The 22,410-nt window shown below is 48.9% G+C and overlaps 1 protein-coding gene across 3 annotated transcripts in view; it reads right to left on the bottom strand.

Annotated features, from left to right (window-relative positions):
* LOC138528635 (transient receptor potential cation channel subfamily M member 2-like) overlaps positions 1-22,410 on the bottom strand; it is a 613,775-nt gene that overhangs the window by 438,098 nt on the left and 153,267 nt on the right. For all 3 annotated transcript variants that reach the window (XR_011284191.1, XM_069640449.1, XM_069640451.1), the window contains exon 4: positions 17,422-17,594. Coding sequence is in view for 2 of the 3 variants with exons in the window: in XM_069640449.1 (XP_069496550.1) it covers positions 17,422-17,594 (173 nt within the window). In the remaining variant the exon portion in view is untranslated. The remainder of the gene's footprint in view (positions 1-17,421; positions 17,595-22,410) is intronic.

The raw sequence follows: 22,410 nt of genomic DNA, 5'->3' as shown, positions 1-22,410 counted from the left end.
GTTAAGAACCCGAAGGGAACCAGAAGTTCCGGATGGGCTAGAGATCACGGTTGCTTCCGTCTGTTTAGAAGAGCAGCAGTGTTGGTAACAGAACTCAGAGTCGAATTTTATAGTGTTAAGGGACCAGTTAATAACAGGATTGTGTTGACGAAGCCAAGGGATTCCCAATATTATGGGAAAATGTGCTGCTCTTATCACATCAAAGGTGAGGGTTTCCTGATGAAGAGAGATGCATATCTTGATGTCGACAGCAGCTTGTACAATAGGTCCTGAACATAAGGGACGGCCATCCACCCCTTCCACCTTCTGTTCCTCTGTCTTATCTACCAGAGGAATACCTTCTTGTTTAGCCCAATTGATGTCTAAGAAATTACCAGCCGCCCCACTGTCAATGAGGGCTAATGCATTCTTTTTTGGACAGTTCTTGCACTGGAGTGACACTTGAAGGACCATCAGTCGGGCGTCTTCTCCTGACATCTGAGCACAATGTGAGCCTTCCACTGAACCCCGGTAAGCGGCTCCTTCTAAGACCGGGGTCCGTCGTTTCCCCGACGTCTCGGGGGAACCTCCGGGCAATCCCTGAGGAGGTGTGCATCTGACGCGCAGTACATACATAAACCCTTTTCCTTCCGTCGGTTTCGTTCTGTGGTTGAAAGAGGACCCCTGGTCGTACCAATCTGCATGGGTTCTTCGCTGGAGCGATATGACCCTTGGGTGGAAGTAGGTGACGGTCCAGGGATCGAAAATGTCTGAGTTCGGGTCTTTCTTTTCTCAGATCGTCTTTCCATGAGTCGGTAATCTATCTGCAGGACTAAAGTGTACAAGTCGGTTAATGTCGCCGGTCTAGGAACTCGGGCCAATTCGTCTTTTAGGTCGTCATGGAGACCTCTTCTGAACGCCGTGTATTGCACTGTGTCTGGCCAGCCCACTTCCGCCGCCAGCTTCTTAAAGGTAGAAATATAAGACATTAGGTCCATCGAACCTTGTTTAATATCAAACAAGGCTTCTCCAGCAGAAAATCCAATCTCTTGTCTTTCAAAGGTTTGGCGTAGCAGGGTTGTGAAAGCATTATAATTTTGTAAAACGGGATTGTTGGATGTGACCAACGGAGTTGCCCAGGCAAGGGCATTACCGATCATGTTGGATATGAGGAATCCTACACGAGTGCGATCTAGAGTATAAGTAGTAGGTCTGAAGGTAAAGTATATCATGCACGCATCCAGGAACTCCTTAACCTTTTTGGGTGAGCCATCAAACTTTCCTGCTGCCAAAGACAATGGGGGTAAATCCGTCTGGTGGGCTTCTCTGGCGACTGCCATTTGACGGAGAACAGCGTTTTCTGCCTTAACTCCCTGCAGTTCGAGGGAAAAGTTCTGAACAGCGTTTATTAGCTCCTGGACTTGTTCTGCCGTAGCCATTATTGGGCGTTGCAATCTGTCAGGAGTGGAGCTCACCTGTATCTCGGTGTCTGATTCACTGGAGGATAATTCCGATCCGGGTAGTTCTGTTGTGTCTTCGGAATATCCTTTTTTTGAGAAGAGATAGGGTCTGTTTCGGGAATGCGCCACAATGGTTGCCTTAAGAACAGACTGCAAAAATTATGGCACCCTCCCTCTACAGCCCAATATGGGGGAAAAAGCCAGTGGCATAAAAAACCCCGGTTGTATTCAATTCCGAAACTGAAGGAGGAGGAGTGTCTGAAGTCTTGGTTTTGAGATTCCAGCTAACAGTACATAAACAAAGGCAGAGCCGAAGATCTCCGTGGACGTTCTGAAGTAGAGGCTGGCGGGAGAATTCCAAGTATGTAGTCTGTAGAAACAGGAGCTGAAGATTTCACAAACCACCTGGGATTCAGATGGAAGGCAAGCCAGTGACAAGGAAGCCAAAGGAAGAAGGGCTTCAGGAGGGCGAATAAGTGGAACACAAGTAAACAAAAGATGGAGGAAAGAAATGAAGGAAGAAAAACGTACCCAGAGAAAGGATACTACCAATCTTATGAAATGAAAAAGAAACTCACCGAGCCGTTATGAAACCGGAGCCTTAGAGGTAAGTGTGTATAACGAATATCGTGAAACACTTAAGCAAAGGAGAAGGAGCAGGGGGAAAAGAAAAGGGGACGGTAAAGGCGATAAAGATGGCAGAGAATTGCCGGTAGCAAAGAAAGTATAGAGATAGACCAAACGCAAGTCTGAAATAAAAACGAAAGATAACACAGCGAAATAGTAAGACCGAAAGGAACTGGAGTCAGGAGGACAAGGTAGGAAGAAAAAATACAGGAGGGGGGGACGATTCCAAGGCTGGAAAAACGCTAGGAGGACTGGAGTACGAGGCTTCAGTGGAGCGAGGAAACGAAGATTGTTGCAACGCACTGAGGGGGCGTGGCTAACCTCGTTATGAATGCTCCAGAAACGTAACGACTAGAACGGCGCAGGAGATGCCGTATTGTGTAAGTTAATGGTGCTTCCATCGGGACCATAGCTTCCAGCCCCCCGCCCTCATGACACTCAGGCTTGGTGAAGGTTGGAGAGACTTAATGGCTGAGTGTCATGTGAAGAGTTGGTTCTACACTGATTGTGGTAGGCAGCCAGTGCAATTTATTTTATAGTGCATTTGTAAGGTGCTTATACATCATTGTGTTTCAAAGCACCCACAGGGCAACAGGGAGGGAACATGGGAATGAACAACAAATAGAACAATGAAAGATAGAGGCGGAACTACTATGCCTTGTGAGCATTCAGAACGTGCAAGTGCAGAGAGAGAGAGGAATGATAGAGTGGAGGGCGGTAAGTGCAGGTTGTATCAAGAGGGAAGTGCTAGCGAGTGAGCACCGGTAAGTGCCTAGATGGAGTGGCCAGCCGCCAATAAATAAGTGCAGGCCTGTGGTGACATAGGCCAGTGGGTGCCAAGGCAAAGTGCTTGGAGGGGTGGAGACTGTAGGCGATTGGGTGTGGAAGGTCAGGACCCGGGAGGACACATAAGGGCCCTGGTCACTGTTGCACGTGAATAGGGGGGAGCCTTCTTTAAGAAGAAAGGGCGTGTAATGGTGGGAGGGAGCTAGAGGAGGGAGGAAGGGGAGGGACACAGGGAGGAAAGGGTTAGTTATATGAAGGGCATTAAAGATGGTTGAACTATAGGACGGATCCTGAGTGATCATTTCGGAGTGCGTGTTGAAGCCCACAGGGGAGGCCAACAACTGGCGACGAGGCAATCTCAACAACTGTGGTATTTAGAGGAGGAGGCAGTAAGGGAAAGAGGAGGTGAAAAGGAAAGTCTTGAGGAGCTTCTGGAATTTGAGGAGATGCGGCTCAAGACGAAAAGGAAGGCAGAGGCTGTTCCAGGGGACGGAGCCTGCTGAAGAAAGAGATCATCCACAAGTTTGCTATTTAGCGAAGCTTAAAACACAGAGGCCCTCATTACGACCCTGGCGGAAAGCGACTGACCGGAGCGCCACAGCGTAAATAGCGTTTCCGCCATTGCACGAAGGAGCAAAGTGCGGGCCATTCCGACCCATCGGGCACGAGCACCACGGCATGGCGGAAGTGCAAAGTCCGCGATGGCGGAAATGACCCCAAAACGGCCCACACCGCCGCCGTACGGCGCCCTAGGTGCAATACCGCCACCCCACTTAGCGGTCACCGCAGTGTGCGCCTACCGGAAAGTACGGTGGCCGGAAATATACAGAAACGGAAGTCAAAACATGGGGCCGGAACGGGAAACATCCCGGCGTACACCTATAAATACACTAAAACCACACAACCACTAAAATCACTACCCTGAAACACACCCCAACCCGTCAACCACCCTAGCGAAACCAAGAAAAATGGGAAAAGTAGCGAAGAAAGCGTGCGACCGCAAGCGGCAGGTCCACTTCTCCCGTGAGGAACTCACCGTGCTAACAGAGACCCTCCAGGAGAATGCTGCCGTCGTCTTCTGCACGCAAATGACCAGGACGGCACTTGCAAACAAGAAGGCCATATGGGCTCTGGTGGCACAGCGGGTAAGTGCGGTGGGGACCGCACCCCGCACCCCACAGCAATGCCGCAAGCGATGGGACGACCTGCGGATACGCGTCCGCAGCATACTCTCTGCCAACCGCAACATTGCCACAGCCACCGGGGGAGGTCCTGAATCACCCATCAAGTTGACCCCCTGGGAAGAAATCTGTGCCTCCACCATCGGAATGGAGAGCATAGAGGGAGTCGGAGGGATGGAGAAAGGAGTGCAGACATCCGAAGATTCAGGTAGGTGGGCCAGATAAAACAATGCCAAATCCACACAGTCCATCCATGTGAAGTACCATGCGTCCACATAGTGCAACAGAAACACATGTCCAGGAGAACGCCCACACACATCGGCCTGATAGCGCACGTTAAAACCCACAATAAATACATAAATAATTAAAAACCCCAAATACACGCACTACACGTGCAGCAGGCACACCCTAACTGCAGGCTGCCAAACAACTGCACCCTCACTCCACACACAAATCAAAGCACCTCCAAGGCCCCGACCCAAATCACCCTCAGGTACCACCCCAATGCATGTGATACAATGCCATTCCAATTCCCACAGACCCATCAATAACCCTCGCCCTCCTTTACTCCACCACAGGGTCCGATCCAAACGACGAGCTACAGGACACCCCTACCAGCACACCTGCAAAGAGGGCCAAGACCAACGGCCAGAGACCCTCCACCTCAGCTGCACGCATCAAGACACGGCAGCAGCACAAATCAGGTGGCAGCACAGAGGAGGGAACATCAACAGGCACCCCAGCAGCCAGCATGCCCACAACACCACCACCACAGGTCCCCCCAATGGATGCCACAGAAGGCACTGCCTCTGGTGGCAGCAGCACCATAGGTGACACCCCATTGATGGCAGCATGCTCGGACACAGAAAACGGGGATGCCGAAGTCAGATCCATCCATGACCTGTCCCAATCCCCCTGTCTGTCCCATCCCGTACAACATGAGGATACCACGCAGGGGCACCCACAAGACGACGACTGGCCATCCCCCACAAGCCCTGTGGCAAGGCAACATGAGGACAACAGCCCCTCTGTGACACCCCCGCAAATGGCCATGGCCCAGCAGAGGCAACAGTCCCTCGACCAGTTGATCGAACAACAGCAGCAACTGGCCACGCTCCTCAAGGACCATGCTGATGAATGTGGGGGCACTAAGGCAGACATAGAAACATCAACTGAGACACTTAGGGCACAAATCGAGAGTAGCACCGAGAGCCTGAGAGTCCAAATGGAGAGTAGCACCGAGAGCCTGAGAGTCCAAATGGAGAGTAGCACCGAGAGCCTCAGGGGGGAACTGCATGCGACGGCCAAGGACGTATGTGCCGAACTTGTCGCAGTGCGCCGTGTGCTCACTGAGCTCTCGCAAACCCTTAGGGACATGCATGGACGTGAGCAGGCAGACACATCATCCGTTGCAAGTTCCGTCCAGGGCAGCCCCCAACGTAGATCTGGAAGGAACCTGCGCTCCACAGGCAGGGGTGCCCCTGATACCCGCAGAGGGGGCATGCAATAGCACAGCCCACTGACAATGAGCATCTTTGGACACTGGTGTTCGGGGGGGAGGTAGGAGGGTGGAGGGGGTGTGTTGGGCTCACTTGGGTGGCGGGTCGATAGGGTGTTCAACATGACATCACATATGCCATTAAAAGTGCACGATCAACCAATGAGATTTGTGGACATTGATCTTTGTGTACTAGGCCATCATAGGCGTACAGTCCATGTTGTGCATGTCCCAGACACACGCAGTGCCACGAGTCCCGTGTCCATGTATCAGCCACCAGGCGTGAGTGCTAGAAGCATACATCAATGAGATGCTGACGAATGTCACGGGCCTCCGGTGCCTCGCAGACTCCATGAGGTGCTGCCACATCCCCACCCTCATCATGACCATCTTCAGGTGCTTGCAGTTCTGCGTCAGGGGGCATGGGCACATTTCTACGTACGCACATGTTGTGGAGCATGACACATGCCATCACCATCTTTGCAACCTTCTCATGGCGGTACAGGAGTGCCCCGCCAGACCTGCTGAGGCAGCGGAAACGAGTCTTCAGTAGGCCGAATGCCTGTTCTATGACTACACGGGTACGTGAGTGGGCATGGTTGTAGTCCTCCTCATGCTGGTCCCGTGGGTTCCGGACTGGTGTGAGGAGCCATCTCTTCAGTGGATATCCAGCATCACCTGTATGTGGACGAGAAACGTATGATGTGGAATGCCATTGATACGTACGCACACCCCCCCCCCCCCTTCCTGCCAGGTCATTGCCAATTCACATACCCCACATCATCATGCATGAAATGAGACTCACCGAGTAGCCAGGATCTGTTCCCTGCGTGTCGCTCCATGTAGCGTGGTATTGTAGAGTTCCTCAAGACCATAGAATCATGGGTTGATCCAGGGAATCGGGCACAACAATGTGTAATGATCCTGTTGGAGTCACACACCATTTGTACATTCAGGGAATGAAATTGTTTTCGGTTGCGGTACTGGGCCTCCATGGCATGTGGGACGACCAATTCCACATGGGTGCAGTCGATGGCACCAATGCAACCCGGTATGCCGGCAAGTGCATGGAATCCCACTTTCGTGTTTGTAATTTCCTGCTCCGAGCGTGGTAGGGAGATGTAGTCGTCTGCGTGCTGCAGGAGGGCATCGAGCACTTGCAATAGTGTCCGTGAGAACAGTGGCTGAGATATGCCATGCAACTGTCCGACTGTGTGCTGGTAGGTGCCTGTGGCCAGGAAGTGGAGTACAGACACCACCTTCAGTAGGGGTGGGATGGCGGTTGGGCTATCTATCATGCTGACAAGGTCAGCCTGTGTCATGTCCACAATGGCGGCTATGGTGTCCCGGTCCAGACGGTAGAGGGTGTGGATCTGCTCATCAGTGAGGTTGAACGGATGTGCTCGGAGGCGTGGTATTGCGGGCTGCCTGCGTGGTGGTAGTGGCTGTGCTGGTGGGCCTTGCTGGCCCTGCCTTGGCCTCCTCCTCCTCCTGCGTCTCCTCCGTGCGGCCGGTTGTAGTTGGTGTTCGTCTTCTTCTTGGAGTTGGAGCACTTGCAGTGCTATCAGGTCCCCCAGGGCCAACATCGCGAGTCCTGCCGGTAGCATTTCGGTGTGGTTGTGGGAGGAGACTGGCTGTGCAATTTATGTGTTTTCAGGCTGTATGGCCTCCACCTGTGGTGATTCATTCCACCTGTGCAAACTGCTCTCCCCTTTGGCCGAGCACGTCACGCGCACAACGCTGCAATTCGGGGAATGGTATCTTGCTATTGCTATCATGTATCTGTACCCGATGGCCGTGTAAAATTGGATTGATATGTTCATTCTGCTGTGGTCCCATTGTTTCCCATACTATCTGTGCAGTCGCGAACAGACTTGTGAAGGGTCAGTGGAACGTAGTACTCGAGTAACGGTGGGCCCTCATGCATCACTGTACCGAGTTGCAACGACGGGCGGGGCGTCCCATTCGTGGGTGAAGGCAGTTGCCATTTTCACACACAGCCGCACTCGATGGAATAATTAGTGATTTCAAACGGCCACAGATGCCTTTCCGACGTGATGTTGCAAATGAGGAATTCGAAGGGCGGCGCTTTCGGTTTCCAGCTAGCGGCGAGGAGATGCCCACAGGTCTGACTGCAAATATAACGTTCTATTGTTCAATGTCCTTGAGACAGGGCCCATGGCGAGGGAGCAATGATTGATATGAATAGTTTGGGATGCGCAATAGCTACGTGGGCGATGAGGCCGGCCGTTCCCAAATACATGTTACTTCACAACACTGGAATTACGGGCTGGGGCACTGTGGATTTTGCAGGCTGCATAACGCACAGACTCAATGGATGTTTCTAATGTTATGTGAGTAATTGTTCAGGCGTTTTGATCCCGGGATGAGGGAATGATGAATGGATGCATGGGCAGGTGATTTGATACAGAGTTTGCCATGTACAGGGCTTCTTGGGATCTATCCGCCTCCCCTACGCTATGTGATGCAGGGCTGCCATAGTGGGACCATCGTCTATCTGGCCTTGTTGAGCCCTCCCTGTCTCGAGGCGCACTCAGACACTTGTGTCCATGCACGTTAACATTCCCATCTGATGGATTCTGTTTTGACAGACGCATGCACAGGTACACTCGTTTGTGATGGTGTTTCCACCTCGATATAGATGTTTATGAGTCGCAAGTGGTTTTGGGGTGGTGATGATCCTTTTGAGTGGGCTAGCATGCATATGGCTGTGGATTTCGTGTGATCATTGAAGTGAGTTGTTCGAATGTAGTTCTGATGGCCATTCTGTTCTTTTTCTTTTCTTTTGGTTGACAGGTATCTCCTCCCCTTTTGCCACTGCCATCTGTATGCCACTCCTGCAGATGGATTTTACTCCCGACACCTGCTGCTTCGTGTTAATCAGTGGAGCAGCATTACGATCTTATGGGACGATCGCCAATGGCCCACATGCCCTTACGCAGTACTGGTGGCTCGGAGCAACATTTCGGCCTTTCAGCTGGACTAGTGCCTCCCCATTGGGACGGCCCTGCGGTTCTGTGCGCTTCCATGTTGCCTTTTCGTACGTGAATGTGGCTCTGTGTACCATGGGGGAACAGGGCGACACACAAGTAGTGGCTGGTCATTTCTTGCGGATGCAGCCCACAATGGTGATTAGTGTTTTGGAGTTCATGGCCTGATGGCTGTATGGGCTTGGTGACTTTGATGTGCATACATTTCTATTCTGATTTGGCCCGTGTAGCGTTTTTCTTTGCAAGTGGTGTGGCATATGCCTATTTGGGGGGCGATGTATTGTGAGGAGATCTGCATTGGGTTCCAGCTTCGGGGTTTAGTTGCGTGGTACTGTACTGGGCGCGTTTGCCTACTAAGCCCGTGAGGTCAGGGATGGGGGCTGCCTATATGACAGTTTGAATGTTGTCATGCTCTGGGGCGGGGGATTGGGTTTTGTGTAACAGATGCCGGTCAGCCAGGTGGACTGGTGGAATGATGTGATTATCGGAATATTGCTGGTCACAGGTGCCTGTGTTTGCGTGCGTTTCTTGGTGGGGGACTGTGGTCATGTCCATTGGGATTGCTTCTGTATTCGTGCCATCTGTGCCCTGCAGCTCCCATTGGCCCCTCTTGTGTTTATTTTGTTCGTTGGCATGCATGGGTGACTTGTACATTTCAATGGTTGCATTGTGACTTCATTGCACCTACGGGGGGTTGTACTTTGTGGGCAGGGAGCGGTGTACAGGCACTCAGTGGGGCCGTTTACGGTTGATTCGCGATGCCGTACTTCTCGCCATGGCGGAATGGTACATTACGCCATGCCTGATGGCGTTAGGTACATGTCCGCTAGGGTCGGAATTGGCGTACCGTTGCACCATGGTGGTGTTTGCGGTTTGGCATGGCGCGCGCGCGCGTGCTTGGTGCAGTTAGCGTTGGCGTTCACTACGGTGTCGCTAATGGCTTCGTACTTTGCGGTGACGGGTCATAGTCGCACCGAGCGCTATTCGATGGCGGTATTGCATTTCCGCCATCGTTTTTCGATTTCCGCAAGGGTCGTAATGAGGGCCAGAGAGTTTTTGCCGGAGGAACGTAAATATCTGGAGGGAGAGTATTTAGTGGGAGCAATTTGTAGGTAGCGTAGTCCCCGGCCCCAGACAGCCCTATGGATGATGCACAGGGATTTGAATTTGATTCTCGCAGCATTCGGGAGCCAGTGGAGAGTTCTTAGGGCTGGAGAGATGCGGTCCCTGGCCTTGAGGCAAAGGATAAATCCTGCAGCCCTATTCTGGATTAGCTGGAAGGGTTGTAGAAAAGAAAAGGGTAGATTAAGGAAAAGTCTATTACAGTAGTCTAGCCTAGAGAGAACCAGAGCTCTATAGACCTTGAGCTTCTGGGGGAAAGGAAGAATTCCTTTGAGGAGGTGGAGTGGAAAGTGGGACTTCTTGGCAAGGTCCTGAATGTGAGGGAGGAAGGAAAGAGAGGAGTCGCAGATTACTCCACGGTTTCTGGCTTCAGTTGAAGGAGAAGGGGGGAGAGCCCATAGAAGATGGCCAGAGTGAGGGACAGAAAGAAGGAGCAGGAGTCCCAATAGGAAGGATCTTAGTCTTGCTGGCGTGGTGGCAGCGATCATTGGAAGTACACCAGAACTGCAATCTTATAAAAATTGTGTTTAAGTGTTTGACCGAAATGCCTTGTTCAGATACCTCAACTAATGAGACTTTTAATGATCTCAATAAGCAATAGCCATGCTCCCACAGCACATAAAGGTCAGCTTTTCCCTTCCGGGTCAGGCAAAGGGCTGTTCGGTTCTCTGCTGGTAGCTTGACTGAGCATAAGGCGGATACTTGGCAGAGGAGTGAGGGCATGCAAGCAAGAGCACGCTAAATCGAAGACAGGTCAAAGGATAGACAACGTGATGTCCAAGCAAGCAGAAGACTCACTTACCTAGAAGCTAATAGGAATCCAAAAATAGCTTTATTTTGGAGGTCCAGCAAAGTCTAGGATGTTAGATGAAAAGGTATACATAGGCACGGCTCAGCCGCAAGGACTGGAGGGGCTCTTGGCAGCACGTGACAGAGTTGAGGCCTGCTGCCCAAGTCTAATTTTACAGTTAGATGTCGAGCTTTGCGGAGGAAAAATGCAAATACGCACACACAAGTGTGGATGGGAACTCAAACTGCAAGTGAATGTCAATAAGAACGTAAATAGTTCACTGATCCCAGAAAGGCTGGGCCTTCACCTAATATAGCTGAGGAAATGACCCAATTTTTTATTGTATGCTTGCAGTCAGGATGGAGAAACAAGACCTGGCAATTAATGATGTATTTACTTGCACATTTGCATTCTGCTATTTTAGCAAAATTACTGAGGACCTTGCTTACATTGTCACAAGTATATTCCAGCTTGACAGATGCACTGGGATGGTGCTGCTATGGGTGGGGTGGAGGTCAAAAAAACCACCCTGCCCTCTGCTGGTCTTCATGGTGACCTTGCCTATAGCACTCTCGGTTCTGGGTTACATTTTCTTCTCAGAACGTCTTCTAAAACCCCTTTTTATTGGGCAGCAAACATTGCATTTGTGTGTCAGCATGTGCACACTCTGCTCTGCAGTGCACTTGGACAGGATCACAGTACTGTGTTAATGGTAGCATTCCTTTTGCCATCAGTGACAATGGTTATTGACTCAGTGAAACGACTAAGATCGGAACAGGAGTCGCCGAGCGCTCAGGAAGATTGGTCCAATCTAGGTGGTTGTCTCTAGCTTCACTTGAGGCTGACATGTCAAGAACAGCATTCAGGCACATATCCCCAGTCTGGGTTGTCGGAATCATCTCTCTCTTTAGACTAGACTGCTGGGTATTCAAACAATGTCCTGGGGCTTCTTCTTAAATGCCTGCTTTCGTCACTACCCGTAGACTTACAGCACAAAGACCAAAAACATTGGAAGATGGAGCAAACTATTCCTGAGGACCCAGTGAAGATTACAACCTGTCTTGTGCGACAGAATGGCACCTGTGAGGGCAGAATAGCGTGAGCGTTTGTGATTTTATGTGATACAATTATGCAGGGAGCGATGAGACTAAAAGTGAGGTCTGCTAATCAGACCCCCCTTTACATACTGATCCATGCTAGAAAAGAAAAGTATGCATCTAACTTTGCTGAGCTTGTTTACTGACGCCTCTCAGCAGCTACCTTGTGATTTGGCAACATGGAAGTTACAAAGTGAAAAGTGCATTCCTGCCAAATGTCCAGCAATTAGGATCTGCCTTTAACTGTGAGGAATTTAATTAAAGGCCCCTGGATCTGGTGACAGATGGCACATTGAAATAAAAGCTATAACTGGTTGTGACATAGTGATCTCTGGGACTCCACAATTATATGGCAAAACCTATCGATGTCATTTCATTATACGCTTTGTTTCTAGTGACCCTCCTGGTAAGGGTCTCCTGTGCATTCACTGTGTGGGAATGAGTTTTGCCCAAAACAGACCATTTGGGCTTGGCCCCAGCAAAAGTCTTTGTCTTCCCTGGGAAATGGTCGTCATCTCCCAGGAAGGCAGGAACACCCCCCCTGGGAGCGGGGAGTGGTCCAGTGCCACAAAGAACACTGCCAGGCTGAAGGAAGTCGCACCAGGGTGTTAATTAACAGAGACCCTTTGACGTAGTCAGACAGTGGAAAGGAGGGGAGAAGAGTAGCTCAGGAGATGACTTTCCAGGTAGAGAAGGGTCCCACCATTTTGGATTTTCCAAGGGCCCGCAAACTTCCTGTCCCCCTCCTCATTTCCTGCAGACCAAGCACTCTCGGTATGACATCACCAGGAAAAAGGATTCTGAAACAACAGGATTGGATCCCTTACAGAAGTCCATCCACTGTGGCATTTGGCCAATGGGGAGACCCTCCTTTAGTCGATTCATCTTTGGGCACTTGAAGATGGATTCATTTTGAACCTGGTGGGGAGTTCAATGGGCTCCGAAGTCCAAGGCAAGACCAAGATTGCCAAGGAAGAGGCAAGCTCCTTCCCCTAACCTTCCCAAGGGAATATATGGGGTGACCTGTTTGCTGGATTGCAGATGAGACCACTGGTACCCAGTGTCTGACTTGCTGGTGTCTACCCTGCAAGTGGTCTCTAAATCCTTCCTTGGTTCAGCGTCTAAACACCTGCAATGCACGATTAAAGTTACCGATGGTGGTTGTCTCCCTTGACCTGCTTTATAGGACCCTCGTGACTAGTAAACTCCACTCCCTGCCTGTTTTTTTAAAGAGATTGTAAGTGTCTTTGACATTGCTGCTGAAACTATTGCCTGTGCACCCTTGTCTTCAAGTCCAGAGTGCCCCTTTAGTCCAAGGTCTGTATTCTCTGTGTTGTCCCTTACAGGGTGGGCGGGGGGTGGACGGGAATCATTAGTGTTTGTATTAGTTTTGTGTATTTTCTAGTTTCATTCAAATGTCCTATTTGTGCTGAATTTCGGCTAGACCTTTTTGGTGTTGGTATCAGAGTACTGTTGTTTACTATTGTTGTTTGGATTGCTTTGGTACCAGCTCACATCCCTGCGGAAGAGTAAAGCCTGTCTACCCTAAGAGGCAAAGGATGTATACCCTTCAGGCTGTGCCTGTTTCACCTTTATGATTGGTATCATCGCTTATTTAGTAGTACTGTGGGGCTGAGTTGGGGTTGTATCCACTACTCATTCCTGCACTCCTGCAGAACAATAGTAATTGTGTCACATCTTGTCCTAAAAGCTTCTCTGTTCTTTAAAGGTTCTAGGCCGAGATGCAAAGAAACACAGCGATGATCTGAATATGTTGCCGCCACAGAAGGCACTTACACAGGGCCGCCATGTTTATGATTCCGACAGAAAAAGAACCAATCAGAAATCGACCTCAAATGGGCCAGTCCAATTCAGCAACTAATTGTGTGTCAGGGTAGTTAGTATACATTGATTCTCACTTAAACTATTGGCACTGTCTCCTGCATTTTCTGATGAAAAAATGTGATTTCCCACACTGCATTATGGCTGTTGAAGTCCTTTATGTCCACTTGCTCCCAACAGAAGACAACTGGAATCGTACCTATGGCATTGGGGGCCACCCAGAGCAGATGCTGGGCAAGCCAATGTTTGCCACCTATGCCAGCCGCAGCCCTGAGAGCATATCCTTGGCACATGTGAAAGTAAGGTGGGAGGAACTGATTGGCAGAGTAAGGGTGGTCGGGGGCATGGGTCTGCAGGACATGGTGTGCTGAGTGGCATGCCCCCTTGGCACATACTGCTTGGAAGCGCATTCTCTCACCATAATGCAGAGCAATGGTGCCTCGAAGAAGGTTTCTCTATAGAGTGCCTCTGACCAAGGAATCCTGGTCTGGGTGTTCACATTAAGACCTGGGCTCCCCGAACCAGTTCCCTTGCGATTTTGGGCATACATCCAGTACTGAGGGTATGGATTCCGGGACGTGGATGGACCTTGGTTAGCTTGACACCAACCGCTAACAGGAACTACTTTTGGCCCTCCAGAAGAACTGATGCCGAACAAACACACCTATGTGAATTTAACTGTGCGTTTGGTTGAATCTATAAACAAACATCAGGACATGTAATCTATACAACATCGAAGGCATAAGGGGTCAAGAAGAATGGACACATTGATATGTTGGCATCTTATGTGGAAGTTAGATTTTTTGGAGCTCCTAGTTCCCCAATGGTAGCTTCTTCCTCATTTTTGGTGTTCCGCCCCCTTCCCAACCTTCAGTGCAGGCCATGCCCACACTCTGCTCGGAGTCTCGTGCAAAAGGCCCTCGATGGCTTGCACAGACGTGTCGAGCCAGCACGAAATCCACGCAAGTCCAGGGAAAGTACAGCGCATTCGGTTCCATGAATTGACAAAGGCGGATTTCCACGCAGTTGTGTGTGCAAGTACTCTATTTTCCACACAGATAATTTCATGAATCGGCCCCATAGTGTCTTGTGGTACAGCTATTACCGTGCACTGTCATTAGCTCCAGGGCACAGGGACAGCTGGAGGGATGCCCACCACTGCGCGGGTTCCCCTTCCCATGGTGGTAGTGCGCTTTCAGATACACACTCTGGGTCACCCACAAACTCCCCGCAGCATTCACCTGGATAGACCTACTTGAGAAGAGCATATCTGGCAGATGTGCACACTGTTTGCTCAGTACCAGGCACAGCAAGTGGCGTATCAGTGGTAAAGGTTATCCCTGCGGCAGCTACCACCGGTTCATAGTGACTGTTTCGACAGTCAAAGTTTCGACTGGGGAAAGTTCCGACACAAAAGTGTAGAAAAAAAAGTTTCGAATATTTTTTCAATTTTATTTTTTTATGGGGGTCCTCCCCATTCCCCCGTTTCTTTTTTTAAACACCTGTTTAACTATACCAAATTAAAATAAACCCTTTACTATTTATAAAATTAAAAAAAACACTTTTGTTTTCTTGTTTTCAGCACTTTTTTGTCGAAACCTTTACCTGTCAAAACTATTTTTTCGAAACTTTGACAGGACACCCTACCACCTTCAGACCAATGGACCTGGCGAAAGTTTCAATAAGACCCGCAAGCACATGCCAAGGGCATGAGTGCCTCTGGAAGAAGTATGTTTGTCTAAAGCCTATTCGTTTCCAAAAAAGGTGCAACATCACACAACTTGTATCAGTCCCATGGAACTGCTGTATTGTTGGTGATTAACAATACTCATCTCCATGATCAGGGATAGCTGGCATGGCAAGCACCAGGTGAAGACGGAATCCATTCCCTTGTGTGCTTAGCATGAGGGCAAACTGCCAGGCATGTACATATTTGGCAACAGGCAAACTGATTCAGAGGAACAAAAGCGGTGGTCAGACTGACAAGTGTGTATCAGATCCTGTGCGGAGGGGAAGGCCCTACAGCTGGTCCCTATGACATCTGACAGAATGCTGCCCTCTCTCCCCCCTCCGGACTAGAACCCCAGGATGGCTAGGCAGGTCCGCGGATCAGGTTTGTGGAGACGGGGGCCCACTATGTCCGTCACATTCATCATATGAAGCTCTCCCAAGGGTGTGATGAAATGACTGACCACAGAACCCCCCCCCCCCCCCACGCTGGGGGACAAGAGCACAGAACTCTCTTCTAGAGGCTGCAAAGAGCACTCTAATCTGTCCATAGCGCAGCTCCCAGACGCACCTGCTGTGTTGTGGAGCTAGAAGATGTGGCTTGTGTTGCACATGTCTCATGAATTGTGCACGTGGTCGAAACAGACCATTTAAAAAGACCACCCCATAATGTCAGAACCCACGCGTCTCCAGCCCATTGGCTGAGGCATCTTCCATCTACCGGTTCCTTATGGTCTGGAGACTCGCCATGAATCCACACGCCTTCCACATAGGACAATTAGTATTCATTCATGAAGACCAAAGAGGCTCAAACATGCCATGCTTGTGGTCTCATGAAGAAGGGATGCGCCCTAGCAGTTCACTCTGGTCTTCCCCATTTCCAGTGGTACCACGTCTGATGTGCATATGGGGTTCTGCCTTCTGTAATTGCACAGCGGGCTGTAATATGATAGTCCGTGGGGTCGCAAAGAGCAGTACCAGTGGTTATGATTTATCTAAAAACTTCCAGCTATCAATCTTCAGTGTTGCTAATGTCACCCTGAGCGGGATGGATCCCATGGCTACCTGGCCTGCTGCGCCGCAGGAACCAAGCTACAACTCACTGAAAATGCCCTGTGAGGCTGAAACATGTCTGGGGGTGGTCCCGTGCTGAAGAGGTGTGATGAAGCGGTTCCGGCTGCAGGCCTGATTTTAGCTGGGACCACGTTTGGTTTGCATATAGTCTTACCCATTTCTTTTGTAATAGCATAGCCAAAAACAAAGATCTGGAGGGTTACAAAAAACAATGACAATAGTTATGATTAATTCAAAACTTTCCAGGCATCAACCTTCACTTTGGCAAACGTCACCCAATTGGGACGGGACGTGAGTCCCGAAACAACTATGCCAAGAGACTCAAACTGCAACTAACTGACGAAGTCCAGTGAGGCTGAAACCTGTCTGGGGTTGCATGTGATCTGCAGAAGGGTTGGATTTTTTTTTTCATGCACTCTCTCCCCTTCTGTAATGGAATACCAATGATCTCGAATGTTGAGCAGAGATTTTCCAGAGTTTATGATTAATTCAAACCCTTCCAGACATCAAACTTCGGTTTTTCTAACAGCCCTCTGTGAACGGAGTAAGTTTGTCCAGACGTGGACCATGGCCTGCTGTGCCTACAGACCCAAGTTACACTTCACTGGGGAGGCCCAACGAGGCTGAAACATGTCCTCGGTTGCTTGTGGTCTTGTGCAGAAGGGATGTGAACCGGAAGTTCAAGCAAAAGGGACACATTTTGTTTGGGGTCAAGCCCGATTTGCATATTGTCTTTTCCCTTCAGCAAGGACATGGAAGGCTAAAAAAACAATGGCATGGAGTGTTACCTGGAGCAACACCAGTGGTTATGATTAACTCGAAACCTTTTAGACACCAACCTTCAGTTTTTCAAATGTCACACTGATGACACAAAATGAGGATGAAACTAGGCTGTTTTTGTGTGTCTTTGTGCAGAAGAGATGTTTGAATAATTCAAAACCTTTCAGCTGCCAACGTTCAGATTTGCAAATGCCATCCCCTTCTTAAATGACCAAAATAAAACACCTTTTTAAAAAGGTGTTAATCTGTCAGTTTGTACCTTCGAAACACTGTCTTCATCCTCCTCCAATCCAAACTAAGAAGGCGTCTTGCAATCGTCCACACTCCATGTAATCACACGCCCTACCTCTCCCTAGAGGCAAGTTTCCAAACCTGCCATTTTGAGGCCAATCTCACCTTGTGCTTCTTTCTCGCTCATGTTTCTGGGGCTTCCCCCTCATACGCACCTCTTTGTTGCTCAGAAGGTCTGCATTGTGCACAGCGCCCCAGGGGGCGACGCCGAGGACCACAATCTCTCTGTGCATGTAGCTGCTGCTGCTGGTCCGTGTGAAGTCCCTTGCTGCTTCTCCGACATGTTTCATGACACCTGCATGCGTCCCTCCAGTGATGATCCAGGCTCCTGGAAAGAAAGGAGAGCGCATGTGTTGGTTTACAGCAGAAGGCAACCAGTGGCTACCAGGAGGGTAGGGACCCTGCAGCGCTCTAGATAGCTTGGTTCATGTTTCCCATAATGCTTCAGGATTGACTTAATGGCTAGGGTGCAAAGTCTCTGGAGAGATTGCTTAGCCAAGACTGTTTTGCAAAGTCTCTGGAGAGATTGCTTAGCATGGAATGCTTTGCAAAGCTTCTGGAGAGTTTGCTTAGCCAGGACTGTTTTGAAAAGCTTCCAGAGAGATTGCTTAGCCAAGACTGTTTTGCAAAGTCTCTGGAGAGATTGCTTAGCATGGAATGCTTTGCAAAGCTTCTGGAGAGATTACTTAGCCAGGACTGTTTTGCAAAGTCTCTGGAGAGATTGAAGTCTCTAGAGAGATTGCTTAGCCAGGACTGTTTTGCAAAGCTTCCAGAGAGATTGCTTAGCCAAGACTGTTTTGCAAAGCTTCCAGAGAGATTGCTTAGCATGGAATGCTTTGCAAAACTTCTGGAGAGATTACTTAGCCAGGACTGTTTTGCAAAGTCTCTGGAGAGATTGAAGTCTCTAGAGAGATTGCTTAGCCAGGACTGTTTTGCAAAGCTTCCAGAGAGATTGCTTAGCCAAGACTGTTTTGCAAAGCTGCTGGAGAGATTGCTTAGCGAGGACTGTTTCGCAAAGTCTCCGGAGAGATCGCTTAGCCAGGACTGTTTTGCAAAGCTTCCGGAGAGATTGCTTAGCCAGAACTGTTTTGCAAAGCTGTCGGAGAGATTGCTTAGGCAGGAATGTTTCGCAAAGTCTCTGGAAAGATTGCTTAGCCAGGACTGTTTTGCAAAGTCTCTGGAGAGATTGCTTAGCCAGGACTGGTTTGCAAAGCTTCCGGAGAGATTGCTTAGCCAGGACTGGTTTGCAAAGCTTCCGGAGAGATTGCTTAGGCAGGAATTTTACTTCTGCACCCCTTTCAAATGATTTACTACATTGTAGTATTCCTGTTTTCTTTGTTTATAGTAGCAGAATTATTCAAGTGCCACAAAATAACTGATGAGCCGAATTAATCATTGAAGAATATCACTCCACACACTTTGTGAAGTCAAAATAAGGTTAGTGGTGAAATCCCCCCTCAAGCACATTTTTTGAAAACACAAAAAACACTGTACCAGGTTTTCTAATTGGTCATTATTATATTTGTAGGTTTTAGGTTTGGTGCACAGGGCCTTGTGCATGAAGCTGAGTATGAACTTGTCTTGATAGCCATTGTATAAAGCGCCCTGAAGACGGGTCTTGAAGACACACTGTAAAAAAGACCAATGCTATTCGGGTGTTCTTTAACATCCAGAAACACAATTTAGTGCTAACGCCCTACGTGAAAATGTACACATGGATTGAATTTCAGTTGTCACTTGTGTTACTAACTTCACAAAAGACTGAAGCAATAGTTAATAATGAATTCTCTGTATGTGTATGAGGTGTTTACTTCAAAACGCGATGGAATTACATCTCCTCCAATCGGTTGTGAATATATATACTAATTAAAGTATGATTTTCTATCAGACCTGGTTAATGGCTATATATATGTTTGCCGATAGCCCTTATGTGCTATTTGGGTTGTGATTTACCTACCGCCTGGTGTGTTTGGAAGCAGGGTAGCTAGTTGTGGAAACCCCTCTTTATGTCTGTAGACTCATTTCCTCATCCACAGCAGTCCCCTATCAAAAAAGAGGATATATATTTTGCTCAAAAACTCGTTGACTCCTCTATCCTTTGCGGCAGGGACATCATTTGGGGGTCACCAGGGGTCGCAACTGCGACCGCTGATGTCTCCCTTGCTACCCCTGTGGTCTCCCTTGCTAAATGGAAGCTCCTTGGCTGTGGCCAGCGCCATGCGGCTCTTTATTTATGGAGTAGCTGGCTTTCTTGTTCAGGCCTCTTAAAAAAAACGGGGGGTTCCACAGGTGTAACACTTTGAGCAGTGACCCTAAATAAGAAAGAATAGGAATAATAAATAATTTGCCTTTCTGGAATTCTATACAATAACTGCTAGACTCATTAAAGGTTTATTTCAGGCACACTTCAGGGGGTGAGCCACTGATTTAGTCTGTTCTTAAACACCTCAAATTCACAATGCAGAAAAAATCCTCCAAAAAGTATTTAGAGTAGAATAAGCATCAATTTCGGACTATGTATTTTGCTTTTCGCAAGTTGCAAGTTGCAGTTATAGAATTTTTTTTCTGCCATTGTCTCTGTTACGATCATCACAAGACATTCCATCCCAGTGTCCTCGGGCACTGGACACAATCCTTGTGCCTAAAAGCTTGTGTACAGTGTAGAAATATTTGACCATAGCACATCAAGTGGCCATTGATTTCATTGTGCCACAATTAATGCTTTGTTGCAATGTGTTTATCTTTCCCATCTCCCTGGCATGCTGTTCAGGATGTTTGTTTGCTTTTATGAGGTAAGGAGTGCCCAGAGTATGGGATGTCGTGTGAGTGTTCTGGTCTCCCTATTTTGACAAGCTCTGAATCCTGAAAAGTAGTTCCATGCAGGCTTGACATGTGGCCAACTTTGCACCAGACCTGCAGATGAACTGGCCCGCTGTTAATTCTGTTATCAGTTTAATTGTATACACTACAGAGTGTAATTTACTTTCTAACTTTGAGAACATTCAGACATGTAATTGCTCCTTTCACTATAGCTGATAAAATAGCTCAGTGGGTTGAGTGCTCACTGCTGCGATGTCAGTGTGATCTGCCCGTTGCAGGTTCGGCTCCCAGCAAGGTCAACTCAACATTTCATCTTTCTGAGCTTGATAAATGAGTACCAACACAGATTGGGTGATATTGTATGCATATTTGATCTATATAAAGTGCTTAATAGTAAGTGCTATATAATAATACATCATTACCATTTGGCCTTGGACTTCTGCTTGCATTCACAGTAATGTGGTAATATGGGCCTATACACACTGTAGTAATGATACATATGGTCGTCCATTCTTGTATGAAATGTATATCACATTACAGTGATATGTAACCATATTTTTCACAGTGTGCTTAGGAAGAATGCTAAGTGATTCGACTTCCTGTTTTTTCAAGGGGTAAAAGGTTATGTTTTATCGCTTCCGTGTTGTCACTTTGGGGTGGAGTCAAATGACATCACTCCCGGTGATGTCCTCAGAGGTCAAGGGTCGTGTGATGTCACTTCCGCTATCCCTGCCATTTTGGTGAAATGACGTCCCTGCTTTGGGGGAAAAGCAGCAGAACAGTCAGAGCCGTGAATCAATCCCTTTATTGCACCACCCTCATGCGCCCTCCCCCCCAGCCCCTGCTGCACCCTTCTCCCTTCTCCAGCATTGTAGCCATTGTATCATTTACAGGAGGAAAGCTCTGCTGCTCTAGCTCCCCTCCCCCTCAGGAGCCTTCACTGGATAGACATCCGTGCACGTGTTCCTGTATTCATTCACACTCATGCAGACTCGTTCATGGCTTCATTCTTAAGCTCTCTGCGCTTTCCCTCCCCACTGCATTCATTCCTTATTCCCGTCACCTACTGGCTATTTTTCCTGTCTTTGGGCGCAGGTTTTTACCTGAACGTTTTCATTGCTTGTCCCTTCACCCACTGTGTTTTCTTCCTGCTTCCAGGAGAATTCAGAGCCTTCCATGGTATCATGGTGGAGGGGGTCGGCTTCCCTGGGTCCCCGGGACCCTGAGTGGCTGCAGGCGAGCATGCTGTAAGTGCACCGAATGCCCCCCCTCCCCCCCCCGGCGGGCTCCCATGGGAACTCTTTCTCCGTCTGAAGAACTAAACGTCCAGGGCTCCATCGTATTACTTTTCACTGCTGAAGAAACTGTGGAGTCCATCTTAGGTGCCAACATCAAGGAAGCACGTCATTGGCTATCTCTGCCATGAAAAGGTGTTAGGTGCAACTACAGAAAAAGTGCTGATGTAGGTTCTAAGGCAGTGGTCTTCAAACTTTTTTGGCCAGGGCCCCCCTGAGCAAAATTTGGGCAGGTCGGGACCCCCCAGAAATGCCAAATGGACAGTATATATTGCGCGCCGTCACCTGCTCCCATCAAAGTCGCTGGGCTCCCTCATCCCACTCCTACCCAGTCGCTGGTCTCTCCCCACCCCATCACACACCCAGGGCTCTCCCCACTCTGCTCCCATCACTATCCCATGGTTCCCGCCCATTGTGCTCCCACCATAGTCCCTCGGTTCCCCCATCCCGTTCCCAACACAGTCTGAGGGCCAGTGGCGGCTGGTGAATCTTTTTTAAGTGGAGGGGCATTAAGGGGAGGTTCGGGGGGGTTTCCCCCTGTGATTATTTTTTAAATAATAGGTTAAAATGTTGCATTGTAGAGCATACTTTTAACAAAAAATGGGTAAATAGCCAAACAGTTTGCAATTGTTGCTGGGAGTCCAGGGGGCAGGCATTGATATTTTATTTCTATCGCGCTCGTACACAAGTGTTTCAGAGCGTGACAAGGCAAGGGAGGGGAACAGAGGAGAATAAAACAGCGATCTTACTAGGCCCAGTGACATTGAGAACGCGCAAGTGTGAGGGGAAAAGTGCATGGAAGGGGGGAGAAGTGGAAAGTGCGAAGCAGAGGAGAAACAGATAAATAACAATACATAAATAATAAAGGCAACAAACAGTGGTAGTGCAGCCAGCAATTTGCAAGTGCTACGTTTAAGGCAGCAGACAGGGTAGGTCTGATAATGCAGGAAGAAAGATGGTTCTCCTCAAGTTTTAGAGTGGCAGGGCGCTGTTCCAGAGGGAGGCCCCAGCCGAAGACGGAGATCTACC

The sequence above is a fragment of the Ambystoma mexicanum genome, chromosome 7q, assembly GCF_040938575.1.
Source record: "Ambystoma mexicanum isolate Mex_15411 chromosome 7q, UKY_AmexF1_1, whole genome shotgun sequence".
In the NCBI taxonomy this organism is placed as follows: domain Eukaryota; kingdom Metazoa; phylum Chordata; class Amphibia; order Caudata; family Ambystomatidae; genus Ambystoma; species Ambystoma mexicanum.
Note: the sequence above shows the minus strand (reverse complement) of the source record. Positions and strands in the feature narration are given on the sequence as shown.